We start from the raw sequence: 15350 nt of genomic DNA, 5'->3' as shown, positions 1-15350 counted from the left end.
GGGAGTTGAATCAATTAAAACCAATCCTTTATACACTGCAATAATATTCTGATATTTATATTTTCAATTTTGTACCAACTGATAAATTAAAGCAATCTTTACCATTCAGTGCTTACTAGCACTTGGATAACCATAATAATGTTATGCCCCTTTACAAATGGAAAAAATGCTGATTTTTTTGTTTGTTTCTGTTCTCGTAACTTGAGTCTGTCTCAACTAAATTTGATGAAATGTATATTTAATGCTTATTACCACTAAACTCAGTTTAAGTTCAAATTTTGGCAGCTCCACTTTAACAGATTTGGAGTTATGTCCCTTTATAAAATTATATAGTAGCGGGGGCATCATCTGAGTCCCTATGGACACATTCCTCATCCCTTTCATTTCTGCTTTGGTCAAGATGACTAAAATTGCTAATAAAAATTGTTGTCTTGTTGGTAATCATACCACATCTTTTGGTTTATAAGAGTGTAAACTTTTGGACATATTGTTTTGTTACTGGCATCTAATATTTTACAGATTTTTGTGTATATATGTTTAAAAAGGTAGGCATTTATTCAACTTTTATGGACATGTCTTTTAAGGATGAAGCACAGTATAGTCATGTGATTGGACCAGAGGCCAATGGTAGAGAAGCTTATAAAGTGACCTCACCAAAGAAAGAGAAGTACAAGGTCAACCATAATGAAGATTTGTATGCTGAGGTCAAGAAACACAGTAAATCATCTCCTAAAAAAAAGTATGATTTTATAATGTTTGTCAATTTTATTTGCTCATTTTTGTCTCAAAAGCAAGACATAGCAATTCTACATTCTGTCAGCCACATCCTAAAATATTTACTCCGTGGTTAAAGTTTTAAAAATTTTAATAACTTTCTAAAACTATCCTAGATTTCTATCAAACATGGACAGAATCTTGTTTTTGATCATAAGATATTATCTATAAGAAAATTTTGTAAATTTCATTTACTGTTTTTCCGTATACATTGTGTTTCTTATAAATTCTTCCAGTTTATATTACATGTATACAGTCCTCAGTTAAAGTTTTTAAAACATTTATTAGATTCATAAACCATCCTGGTTTTTATCCAAACTTAGACATTTGTACAATCAAAAGATATTTTAAATATCTAGAGGAAAAATTTATAATGTTTTCCCCATTTTGTTGAGCCATATACTAACAGCAAAAGTAGGCGGGACCCTCGGTTCTGTGGAATCCTTATACCGTAAATATTTACAGGCACTAACATAAATAATGTGGCGGGTTTAAACATGTTAGCGGGATCCCAACCCTCCCCCTAACCTGGGACAGTGGTATAACAGTACAACATGAGAACGAATCTTACTGTTTCACAACATTGGTTTTTCTAAAAAAAAACTTAAGAAGTAAGATTAATTTTCTTATGAGTTATTTTACCAAATCAGGGTGGCCAGTCAATGTACCTTTTTTCTTTTTCAGACTTGATGCAGAATCAATGAATATAGTCACTGAATATAATGATACTACGAAAGACAAAACCAAGAAAAAGAAGAAAAAAAGTAGTCAGACTGGTTAGTTATCTTTTATGTTAACTTTCTTGTTGGTATAAGTATACTGTGGATTCATTATTATTTGTAGGATACAAATTTTCATGGATTAAGAAGGTTTTTCAACAATTCAACGTGGATTGATGATCTAGTTGTGCTCTAAAATCTCACGGGAAATCGTCTATATCACCAGTTTAATCAAATGTTTCAATTAATCGAAACATTTGAAGATTAATTATAATTTTATTAAACTGGTGATATAGATTTCACATGAAATTGTACCCACCCTCAAATACAACTTGATCCTTAAGCTCTGAAGTATGACCTTGGACAGCGCCACCTGGCTGTCCTCTCATGTGAAATCTATATCACCAGTTTAATAAAATTATAATTAATCTTCAAATGTTTCGATTAATTGAAACATAATGAATGATACGTGTTCTATTGGCTTGTATGCAGATGTTTTCCTTAATCCATGAAAATTGGTACCCATAAAAATTAATGAATCGACAGTATTCAGAGAAACAAGAAATTTGTTTTTTTCATTTTTATACCCCTGCTTTAAAAAAGGGGAGGTATACTGTTTTACCTCTGTCTGTCCTTCCGTCAGTCCGTCCATCCCATGAATATTTTTCGTCGCATTTTTTTAGGAACTACAATACAAGGATTTCTGAAATTTGGTTCTAGGGTTTATCTAAGTTAGCTATACCATGTGATGCGTTTTCAGATTGATCACTTGACAACTTCCTGTTTACCGAACACTTGTATCATTTTACACATGATAGCCAAGTTGAAAATTTTCGTCACATTTTTCTCAGGAACTACAATACAAGGATTTCTGAAATTTGGTTTCAGGATTTATGTAAGTCAGCTATACCCTGTGATGTGTTTTCAGATTAATCACTCAACAAGTTCCTATTTACCAAACACTTGCATATTTTTACACTATTTATATTATCCACTTGCGGCGGAGGTATCATCAGTGAGCAGTAGCTCGCAGTTTCACTTGTTCTTCCTTGTCTAAATTGACACTCATTTCACTGATTTTTTCTGATATCCATCAATGATATCACTGCATACGCTCCAGTCACCAATCAGCTGAATTTAATTACAGGTTAAGTTTTAGGTATAAAAGTGAGACAACTCTCCAACAGAGACCAAATGATCAAGAAATTAAAAACGGATCAGTATACGGCTTTTTACAATGAGCAAAACCCCAAATGATAGTATTCTTTTAAGTAAATTGTGCAAACTTCTACAAGAAAAAATCGTCTTTCTAGTTCAAAAATTGAAGTAATTGAGCAAAAGACTACTCTAATGTATTCATTGAGAAAAATGTATGCACTACTGTGTACTTTCTGTTTAGATATGTTGAATGAACTTTAAAAAAACCTTTGAATTATGGGGGCATATGATTAGGATAACAACATGTGCATTAATGTTTTAAAGTCTTCTACTCCTAGGAAATGTAGTTGATAGGTGTTATCCAGTTAAACAATTTGTTTCTGATTTATTGTATGTGTTATACCTAATTTTAGTTGCTGGATTAGAAGAACCAGATGAAAATTCACCAAAGCTAATAAGGACAAAACACCTACAGAAATATGAACCTCAGGTAACAAATGTTTAGTTAGTATGAGGCACAAGGGTATGGAGAAGTAATACACCTTTAACTGAAAAGAAACAAGCTAAAACATGTGTTCAAATATGATTGTCCATTTATTTGCCAGTAGTGATATAAAGTTTAGCAAACCTTACTAATGACAATAACATGTTATTTCACCTCAACATATGTGTAGCAGTATCTGATTACCCTTCCAGAGCACCTGGGGTCATCCCTTGGTTTTGTTGGGGCCAATGTCTTAGTCTTGGGTTTTTGTGATATGTTTTCTATACTTCTGTTGGTCTTTTGATTGTTTTTTGTTCGGTAGTTTTTGGTCATGATATTGTTAGTTTGTGTTCAACTAATGAGTTTGTATGCTGCTTTGGCGTATATACAAATTAAGTCCTGGTATCTATGATGAGTTTATTTACAACAACCACTGGGTCGATGCCACTGCTGGTGGAGCTTTATTTCCCAGAGGGTAATACAAGCCCAGTAGTCAGCACTTTTTGTGCTGACATGAAATGTCATTGATATGGTTATACTTATAAATTTACTGTTTACAAATTTTTGAATTTTTTGAAATAGTAAGGCTTTTCTACCTCAGGCATAGATTACGGTAGCTGTATTTGGCAAAACTTTTAAGAATTTTGGTTCTCAATGCTCTTCAACTTCGTACTTTATTTGACCTTTTTAAGTTTATTGGATTAGAGTGTCACTGATGAGTCTTTTGTAGATGAAACACGCGTCTGGTGTATATACTAAGTTTAGTCCTAGTATCTATGATGAGTTTATTTGGTATCATTTTGTCTCTCCTGAAAAAAACAAGTATGGTTGTGTATAACTTCTCTTGAAATCTACAGAAAAAAATTCGCAAAATTTACGATTTTAATATCTTTTTCAAAACTTGTTGGTAATGAGAGTCTCAAATTAAGCTGTAGTAAGTGTTCTTGTTAAATATTGATATATTGAGAGACCATTAGATGTGAAATTTTATGACAGAGAATAGAGACAAGAACTCTTCAACAAAAATGGGGAACTTTAAAGATTTCATGAATATTAAATTTTTCAGATTGATGATGATCTAAAGGAAAGTAAGGAGGCTGAAAGAAAGAAAAATAAGCAAAGACTGAGAGACAAAAGGAAAAAGAGAGAAAAAGGTATGTTATTTGATTTGGTAATGAAGTAAACGACAAGTACAGAAACATTCCAACTCAATGAATGAAATCATTTGCAAAATGTTTGCAATATAATTTAGACTTTGGACTTTCGAAAGATGGAACAATGTTTTGTAACCAACTTCTAGGGTTTTCAATCCTTGACACTGAATAACAAGATTGTCCATGTTTTTAAGGCATATTCCAGGAAAAATGTATGTAAAGATTGGACACCACCTAGTTGTTACAGTAAAAAGAGTGGAAGGAAATACAGTTCTGTTACAAAAGATGAATGATGGAGTTAGAAATAAAGTGTTGTGCAACCCCACACCTTATTTTTCTGGAATAGCCTTAAGTTGTGTACATGGTATAACATGATTGTCTGTGGAACTTTTCAATTCTTATTACTAATAACTTGTAAACATTTTGTTCATTAAATTTATTAAAAGAAGGTACCAATACTGTGTCATCGAGCGCAGTTCCTTCGCAGAAAAGTTGCATATCTATAGAAATTGTACCTTTCAGTCTCTCGAAATGGAGTTATTTAAAGAGTTTCCCCTCCTTTTTTCATATTCTATATTTTATATTACATTCTGTTTTTTTTTTAAACACTTCACTTGAGTGAAATTTAACATATTTGCAGATAATTGTTTCTCAATTCATATGATTTTCATTTTTATTAAATTTTAGATCAAGAGGCAATGAAAGAATACTTATCAGGACAAGAGGAAATAGATGCTGTGTTAGGTCATAGTACGGATGAAGTACCTGATGTATTTATACATAAACCTAAAAAGTAAGAATTAAACTTTGATACATATTGTAGGTGTCTTTTACTTTTAGGCTGTATCTATGTGCTTATATGAAATAATGATCTATATCCAAATACATGTATTGTGCAAAGGAGAAATCAAAACATAAATATAACCTATAAATCTGAAGGAGGGGGTATACTGGTTTTCCCCTTTACCTCAGTTTGCCTATCTGTGTTTCCGTCTGTCGGGAACTGCAAGTTAGAGTGTCCTGAAATTTGGCATCAAGCTTCATTAAGATTACAGAATACTTTTATCAAGGGTATTAACAGTGAGCAGTAGTTTCTTTGTTTTATACAAAAAGACTTGTTCAGTCAATGTTATTTCACCCGATAGAAAAAAACTTTTTAGATTTTTTATTTTGATTGAGCATACAGTTGAGTAAGCATGGATAATACACAAATGTATATAGTTAACAGTATGTTATGGTATATTTTTTATATTTTTACTGGCATTTTTTATTAAATTATTTTAAAGACCGATAATACTGTGGATTCATTATTATTCGTTGGATACCAATTTTCGTGGATTTTGAGGGAACAGTTGAACCATGAAATTAAATATTCAAAGAATGACAAATTTTTTCATGGCTTGTATGCAGACTTCGGCAAAACCACAAAATTAAATATCCACGAACATGTAAGTTTTTATCAATCCACGAAAATTGGAACCCACGAAAATAAATGAATTCACAGTATTCTGTTCAGACAGTTGCAAGCTATAAATTCTAAAAATAAAATGATATATATTTACAAGTACATAATTTTCTTTTAGGAAAAAAGGTTCAAAAGACAAAGAAGGAAAACAAGTAAGTTCTATTTCATTTGAAGTTTTGAGAGATTTGAGAATTGGTCAAGCTTTAAATTTTCTTCAAACTTAAAATCATATTTATTAATATCAAGATGAAAAGAACTTATGCTGCACTGAGAAGTTCTTTATTCTCTGAATAATAAAAGTTAAACTCTAGAAAACATGTGAATTACCTTTACCTTAATGAGGGGGATGGGAGGGATCCTGATCCTGAAATCCTGGGCTTGAAAATATGAAATCCTGAGGTCCTCAATTTAAAAAAAAAAGGATGTGTCCCAAGAACACTGATGCCCCACACTCGCACTGTCATTTTCTATGTCTAGTGGACCGTGAAATTAGGGTAAAAACTCTTAATTTGGCATTAAAATTAAAAGATCATATCATAGGGAACATGTGTACTAAGTGTCAAGTTGATTGGACTTTAACTTCATCAAAAACTACCTTGACCAAAAACTTCAACCTGAAGCAGGAAGAATGAACAGATGAACAAGCAAACAAAACGAATGAACCCACAGACCAGAAAACATAATGCCCCTCTACTATCGTAGGTGGGGCATAAAAATACATCCTGACATCCCAAAAAAGAAAAAAAAATCCCAAATCCTGAAAGGATCAATCCCAAAAAATCCTGCGCTTAAAAACACCGATCCCGACGTCCTGAAAAAGGTTCTGCGCTCCTTAATACCCAAACATAATTGGATGTAACGTTAGCCAACAAAATGAAACTTCATTTTAACTGAAAAGTTTCAGAAAATAATTCAATAATAGATAAATAACCAAATTGATATACAGTGTATTTAATGAGAAAATACTCCCTTTCAAGATGAAATTTTTAAAACTGATCTGCTAAAAAAAGAATTGTTTAAAGTGTACTGAAATGAGAAATTTTTGGAAATAAATCTGTTGTACTCATATTTTTTCTTTCTTCTGTAGAATGATGGATTTGTAGAAGATGAGTCATTACGTGAGGCAAGAAAGAGGATGCACATGTTGTTAGACGATGCATTTGCACTCATCTCACCTGCAGAATCCATGAATGATGGTGAAGGGTAGGTTGAAGTTAAAAGCTTTCTTTATAGAATCTAATTTGTTACAATAGGTTTAACATTAATATTAACTTGTGTTGACAAGAAAATGCTTTTATGAATAACAATGTAAAAAAATTGCCCTGTCCATCAGGGATCAAACTTACCAAAGATACCAAATCTGCTAGTCATGGATGAAAAGGCAGTCTTGCTAAATATCAAGTTAACCTGTAAAATACATATCTTCAAACTCTTCTTTGATTCTTGTAATGAAATATCATACTTAAACTTCAAATAAAACCTCCTCTTTTCTCATGGTGGCTGACTCCCCTTAGTGATAATTCTAAATTTCAAAATCATACTCCTCCTCTGATGAATTTAACTATGGCATTGCAATGGATCTTTTTTTTTTTGTACTTCTCCACTGAAAGTAACTTTTATAATCATTAGAATATTACATATAGGTAGATCCAGCAGGTTTAAACAAATGAGGGGCTAGGGACAGGGGTGGGAATGATAAAATGAAAAAGTTGTTGGAGGTTGTATTTTCTTAAGAATTATAAGTAAAATTAGAATTTATGTTATTAGTGGTGAGGTTCTAAATAAAAAAAGTGCCTCCTGTCCTCCATGTGTTAAAATCTGGAACAACCATTACTAATCTACCAATTTCAGAATTAACATTTACATAGATGAGTGAATATTGATTTTTGACAAGACTAGAAGTGTATTATAATTACCTGATTATATTTTCACAGAACAAAAAAAGTAGCAAAATCAGCTACCCCAATTAGAAAATTTACACACAGGTATTGGTGTATTTTAATGTGTCACTCAAATTTAAAATATGTGAGCAACTTTGTAACCATCACAGCATGTTTTAAATTATAATATATGGCAGATGTTTACCGTTGATATTGTTCACTATTCACAATTCATTCACAAATCCAAACTAATTAAAATTTTGTCTTTCACTTTGACCTTTTAATTTGCATATTGCTAAACTGTTTTCAAATGAACAGAGTGAAGGGTTCCGTTTAAACATGATTGCTCACAAACTTAACATGTGTCTTCAGATGTCATATAACTATGTTTATAAAATTAAAATTTGAACAGATCTCGGAGAAGAAAAAGACATAGGTGATGATCTTATATTGTCTTAACTTATGTAGACTTTCTAGATGATGATCTTGAAGAAAATTATAACTTGTACTATCTTTAATAAGATTTTTTGTGCCAATTAAAGCTTTTTTTAAGGTACTTATAAGTTAAACATCATACTTATATTTACCGAATCATTCTAATTTGAAGTTGATCTGAAAGTTTTTGTAAGATTTTCATTGGAATTTTAATTTTCTTCATGATCATTAATGTATTATCTCCCCTTACTAACTCGTACAGTATGTCTTAAATATGATTGCCTTGTTGTATAAGTTTTACAAATAATATTCCTTTTTATACATATTTTTTTCTTGATATGTTGTTATTGATTTTTGTACAAATGTTGCAAGTTGATAATATAATCATGTCTATGGCAAAAGACCTACAAGCTGAGACATAAGTGTTGCTTATTTAATGTTAGAAATCTAGTTGTTTAGGCTTATGATTATGCAATGTAAAAATTATAATTAGCTTTATTTAGTGTTATTTTTATAAAAAGTCATATTTTTAAGAATCAATAGGGTTTGCAATAAGTTGATTCAGTAAAACTTCTTGATATTGATTTATCATCTGTTTATACTAAAAACAGCTTTTACATCAATGATCAGAACATCTTAGATTTTAACTGCAAGATCACACTTCTCTTTCATGCATCAATGAAACTTATCTCTTTCTGTGTCCTAAGCACATACCCGTAGCCAGAGGGGTTCAGGGGGTTCAGACTACCCCCCCTTGAAACCAAATAAACACTGTTAAAGTCAACATTCTGTTCAAATTGTGACTTTTAAAGTCGAGTTCATAAGTCCAAATAACCCCCACTTGGATATGGGCAGGAATTCACTAATGCTACTTAAGTGTGACATTGTAAGAAAAAAATAAAAATCATTATAAGCTTCTAAATTTTTTACAAATTATTGCTACAAATGGTGTCCTTCTATTTGTAACCAAAAAATCATTTTCAAACTTGCGTCAGTTTGGATTACCAATGCAAATAATGAATTTGGAGCATGTAACATGGACACTTTTTCCAAATTGAGATTAATGATTCCTTAACTTATTCAACATTCAATATCATATATATTGATCACAAAACATTGTCTATCATCAAAACTCTAAAATGTATATTTTCATTTCTTTCAGAAATTTTGTGAAAACAAGTTTCCTCTACTTTTCTGTCAATGTTACATGCAATGTTTAAGAGATAAATACAGTAAGAATCATTTTCTTTCTGAACATGTAAAGGCTCTTTTTCATTGTGTTACCCTCACATTAAAAAATTGTATTAATATTTTTGCAATTATCTCATATCTGTCATAAAATAGTGACTTAAATGTTGCATGTAACGTGGACACAAAATATATGAATAATGAACCATGCCAGAATTGACCTTAAAAGATATAAAAAGCCTCCAAACAACCATCTGAATGTAAATTATACAATTATACTGCCACATTTCTCATATATGATATTATTTAAATAGTGGTTAATACCAAAACCATTCACCTACATTTCAGACAGCAGACATATTTTTTAACTATACCAGTAGTTATGCTTGTTCATGGTGGTACACTATGGAAGGCTAAATTAAAAGATATTCAAATGTCAAAATAACCAGAAAAATCAAATTAAGACCAAAGATAGATCAATTGATGAACATGATGAAGGAGTCATCCAAAATTTCCACAACATGAAACAATTTTTATATCAGTAAGTTTAAGCAACCCGTTTTTTTATGCACAGGGATGAGATTGATAAGAAGACAACCACACAACCATCAGCATCCACAAGTTTCTCACTCAATAACTAATACTGACAAAGTAAGGGTACAAAATGATTACATGTATCCCTCATTCATGTGACACAGTTACACTTAAAATTAATAGTATGAAAAACCAAGACAAAATATGGACAAATCTACGAGAGGTTGATACAGCTGCATTTATTGAGAATCTTATTTTCAATCGTTTACATAACTTCTATAAAGAACAATTTGGGTTTCATCTTTGAGGTTGTTGTCTGATAGACATATTACCCAATATCTCGTTTTATTTCTGCTGGTAAATCTTACATTTATGATAACTTTTTAAGGTTTAAACAATAAATTTTATTTCAAACATTCAAAACAAGTTTCTTGTTTCTTGTTTTCTGTCTCCAACATTTTCAACTATCTATCTGAAAAAAAACAACAAAAAAAACCAATTAATCTACCCTTAATCAGAACCAAAATCCATGCATAGATTATAAAATTTACAATAATATAGAAACTCTCAAATATCTTGTTTCGTTTTTTCAATGCCATTTCATCTTGAAAACTTGTTACCTAAACTACAGGAAGCCACAATTTAAAGGGCCCCATAATGACCAGTGTAAAACAATTCAGAAGAGAAAACCAACACCCACTAGACCATAGTCCTGTTTTCAACTTTATTTGGCCTTTTTTTACTTTGTTGTTTTATAATTAGCGTCACTGAAGAGTCTTTTGTAAACGAAAAGCGTTTCTGGCCTACAAAATTTCAATTCTGGTATCCATGATGAGTTTATTATTATTATTTTGAAATCAGAAGGAGCCTGAACCTCTTATAATGCAAAAGATATTCTGGAATGTCAATTATTGGCATAACAATTAAAAAAAATATGTTACAAATGGAATTTCTCATGATTTCTATAATGAGCATCAGTAAATACACATGATACATGTGTTGACTGGTGATTGAAAAGGGATAAATAAACAAGATTTTGAAATAACTATCTTCTACACTGCTGTAGAATGGTCAAATTGGAGATCACTAGTATGTCTGCATACACAGTCACCATCATCTGGTTTTCTGACACAGACAAACACTACTATCTGACTGGCTTAAAGGACCGTCACCACCTGACTCACTAATAGGGACCTTATCAGACTGGCTAACACAGACATCATAATCTGCCAGGCTGATAGCTAGGGTTATCACCATTTGACAGGCTGAAAGGGATATCACCATCTGACTGGCTGACAGGGACATCACCATCTGACTGGCTGACAGGGACATCACCATCTGACTGGCTGACAGTAACATCACCAACTGACTGACTAATATGAACATCCCCATCTGCCAGGCTGACTAGGAAATCACCATCTGTTGGCTGACAGGGACATTACCCTCTGACTGGATTACAAGAACATCACAGACTGACTGACTGACAGGAACATCACCAACTAACTGATTGACTGATATTTACATCACTATCTTCCAGGCTGACAGGGACATCACCATCTGTCTAGCTGCCAGGGACATCACCATCTGACTGGTTGGTTGACAGGGACAGTATCTTTTTGCAGCATCTTCCTGAGAGTTTTCTTCATCACATTTATTGCTGATCAACTTTTTCCTTTTTAGGTTTATATTGCCTGTAGATTTTTTTTTATTAAAAATTGCATGTAAATTTTCAAGACCGACACCAATTTTGTTGTCAATGCAGAAAATACACTTCTAAAAAGAATGTCTAAATTTAGAAATAAAGATGAAGTTTGATGGTGGTAAAACAAGTTAAATTATCAATAATCTCTTAATAGAGCAAAGGAGTTAGTAAATGTTATCAGTTCTGTTCATGCATGTAACATTGACAGAAAGTAAAAGGTTGTATGTCAATGTTACATACATGAAGACCAGAAGATGAAAGTGGTGTGCTTAATAGTCAACTTTGGAGAAATAATATAAATGCTGCCCAGTAATATCTAATTAATCATTTAGGTTATAAAATGTTATATAAATGTCTGACTTTAAGGAAGTAATACCTTTGCATGTAACATAAAAAAATCTGGACACAAAATATTGTTGTCAATGTTACTAACTAGTGTTAAAAGACAAATTAAACAGGAAAACATAAAAACGCTTTAATTTTGTAAAATAAAAAATAAGATAATAGCTCCATATGGCAGTAAGTTTTGTTTACGCATGTAACACTGGCCTGAACATGTGAAAGTCTAAATAATAGACTCTGTCAATGTTACATATACACAATTTCTTAATGAAAAAAAAGTTTAATTTGGGTTTACTTTATACATTATTTTTTAAAATAAGTATCATAATAATAACTTTGTATATTAAAAATTAGATTAACTGTTGATTTCAACACAGTAAAATCTTCTCATGTAACACAAAAAAGACCTGATACAAAAATCGTAGTCCATGTTACTCATAAAGTTATCATAGGAGCATCAAAGAAATTGTGTGATGACAATATTTCAGATGTTAGTCATTTATAAACTCAGATAAACTCATTTTAAAGCTCATAACAGAGGTTTGGAAATCAATGCTTTTAAAACATTATAATTCTGGGTTATGTATGTAACATTGACAGGAACACCAACAAATGATGAGGAAAAATTGCTAGTCAATCAGGAAAAAAATAAACACAAATAATTAAAACTCATTTATTTCTTTAATATCATTTTAATGAAGCAAATTTTAAATTTCAACAAGATTTTATTGATTGAATAATTGTATGCACATTTATTAGGTTGTAGCATGTAACCTGGACGCAGAAGATGTGTCAATGTTACATGCCTTTAAACGATAAGAATTACAAGTAAATATTGTAAAGTCTAGAAATCAAGAAAGATCAACAACTTCTCTGTTAAAAATTCAGCATAAAATTACATTTGATTTAATATTATGCACTGGCCAGTTATGCTTTAAGTGTAATAAAGTAATATTGTTTTTATTCTGGTGTCAATGTTACATTTTATGTTTTCAAATTAAGTGGCCAGTTATCTTTATAATGCTGAGAATGAATACAAGTACTAGTTAATCAAATTGGCAATTAATCTGTGGTATTTCATGTAAAAAATTAGATTGATAAGGCAAACCGTACAAAAAAAAGCTTTTGCATGTATCATAGACACCTTTCCTTGGTAAATATTTTCGTGTCAATGTTATGTACAGAAATCTCTCCAGCAATAAAATGAATATCGTAAGGGTCAAACCTGTTTAAATACAAGATAAACTTATATTTTTTGACAAAATTGCAAAGCAAGTCGCACATCATTATCAAAGAACCTAATTTACACAAAAAGTGCATGTAACACTTCATTGTGAGGTCAAAATTAACCTGGTCCCACTCTCTTATCATCTGCTTGATCACTGGTAGATGCCAAGTGTGAAAGATGACAAAGCCACATTTTAATGTAATTATCAGTGGGTTGAAATTTGAAAAAAATAGTTATGTTAATGCTTACTATAAAAAGTATACAACTGTTATAAAAAGATGAGTATTATTGGGCAGTATTGACACGAAAATGAAATAAATTTTCTTACCTTCTATATTTTTCAAACTTCAGTTGATTGATAAAAATCATGAAATCCAAATTGTAACCATTGTTGACACCTTTCAAAATTTGCCATGCTGGACCAATAACTTGCTTCCAAAGCTAATCAGCTAATGAAAAGGTGCATGTAACATTTGTTGACCCGAAAAGTTACATGCACTTGTCCATTTTCAAACGTATTTTATTTGCAGCAATAATCGGATTTTGTACAAAATGGGGTTTCTAAATGATAGACCGATCATTTTGCAGTTGATTTTCAACTATTATAGTAGAACAATTCTTCAGGCATATTCTAAATATGACTAGGGGTTTTGCCACTGCAGAAATGTCACACTTTTTGTCTACAGCTTTCAACTGCCAGCACATAACAAGTGCTGATTTTTTAAATTTTTTTTTAATTGGATCCATTTTTTTTGCATGTGGCAATAAAGACTAACCCACTTTGCTATTTAAACAATGTTTATTCTCCATATTTGCATGATTTCTTTATTTTTTAATTGGATAAACACTATTGACCCTAAAATTTCACTAGTGAATTCCTGCCCATATTCCTGGCTACAGGCCTGAAGTTATATGACATACCACTATTTTACATTGTAATTGCTTGTACATTGCTCAAGTATGCTTTTAATCCAACTTAATCTTGATTGGAAATATTCCTACCTAATAGATTTAATGATTTCTGAAATAAATTTAAAGTATGTTATGCACAAGAGTGCTTTGCATACAGAATTAGCTGAAATACTAGGAAATAGACAAAAATATGAACTCATCTGAAACCACACAGTAGAATTTCATGGAATTTTGTTTATAACTAGGACATACTGTTATTGTCCTATGTTGCAGAAATTGCCAGATGAATCTAAAAGGAGTTGTTGTCATTTAATGATATTAAATGATAGTTTTTTTTATCTACATGTTCTAGTTTTGTAAATTTTCCTATTGTTTTGAAATCAATATAGATAGAGAGAAATTGAAAACAGCATGAAAGTGTTTGTGTATAGATTAAAGATCAAAGGTTGCATGGTGCATGGTGCATGAAGTATCTATTGTAAAAGTATCAATGATATCATTGCTGAAAGTAATATTAGAATTACAGTTATCTCCCTTTGTTAATTATTGTTATTTAACCAATTCACAGTATTTCCTTCAGATGCTAGATATAATGCAATGTTTAATTTTTAGTTCCAACTGCAAAATAAATGCAATCTTTACCCTTGAGTGCTCACAAGCATTTAATTTGACCTAATATCTTGATAACTATAGAAAATAGATAGAAAATCACTCAATACAAATATTCTTGTTGCATTTCATTTTTGTCGAGCCTTCGACTTAAGTCGAAAAAGCGAGACTAAGCGATCCTACTTTCCGTCGGCGTCGTCGGCGGCGGCGTCCACAAATATTCACCCTGTGGTTAAAGTTTTTGAAATTTTAATAACTCTCTTAAACTATACTGGATTTCTACCAAACTTGGACAGAAGCTTGTTTATGATCATAAGATAGTATCCAGAAGTAAATTTTGTAAAAATAAAATTCCATTTTTTCCGTATTTTACTTATAAATGGACTTAGTTTTTTCTGCTGGGAAACATTATATTCACTCTGTGGTTAAAGTTTTTAGAATTTTAATAACTTTCATAAACTATCCTTGGTTTGAACCAAATTTTGACAGAAGCTTGTTTATGATCATAAGATAGTATCCAGAAGTAAATTTTGCAAAAAAATAAATTCATTTTTTCCGTATTTTACTTTTAAATGGACTTAGTTTTTCTGTGGGGAAACATTACATTCACTCTGTGGTTAAAGTTTTTAAAATTTTAAATACTTTCTTAAACTATCCTGGGTTTGTACCAAACTTGGACAGAAGCTTGTTTATGATCATAAGATAGTATCCAGAAGTAAATATTGTAAAAAGATAACTCCATTTTTTCTGTATTTTACTTTTAAAT

At 31.2% G+C, this 15350-nt stretch overlaps 1 protein-coding gene across 3 annotated transcripts in view; it reads left to right on the top strand.

Moving 5' to 3' along the window:
• The window catches only part of LOC134682899 (mucin-2-like), a 32483-nt gene that overhangs the window by 9734 nt on the left and 7399 nt on the right, over window positions 1–15350 (top strand). Inside the window, exons 5-12 of one of the 3 annotated variants that reach the window (XM_063541808.1) lie at window positions 585–739; window positions 1459–1550; window positions 3065–3141; window positions 4202–4289; window positions 4977–5082; window positions 5873–5906; window positions 6842–6957; window positions 8047–8070. In XM_063541808.1, the coding sequence (XP_063397878.1) occupies window positions 585–739; window positions 1459–1550; window positions 3065–3141; window positions 4202–4289; window positions 4977–5082; window positions 5873–5906; window positions 6842–6957; window positions 8047–8070 (692 nt within the window). Of the gene's footprint in view, window positions 1–584; window positions 740–1458; window positions 1551–3064; window positions 3142–4201; window positions 4290–4976; window positions 5083–5872; window positions 5907–6841; window positions 6958–7688; window positions 7740–8046; window positions 8071–15350 lie in introns of all 3 variants that reach the window. The other 2 variants (XM_063541806.1, XM_063541809.1) reach the window with 2 other exon arrangements.

This window comes from Mytilus trossulus, chromosome 9 (assembly GCF_036588685.1).
Source record: "Mytilus trossulus isolate FHL-02 chromosome 9, PNRI_Mtr1.1.1.hap1, whole genome shotgun sequence".
NCBI classification, from domain to species: Eukaryota; Metazoa; Mollusca; class Bivalvia; order Mytilida; family Mytilidae; genus Mytilus; species Mytilus trossulus.
The sequence above is the reverse complement of the archived record's forward strand: the minus strand, read 5'-3'. Positions and strand labels throughout refer to the sequence as shown.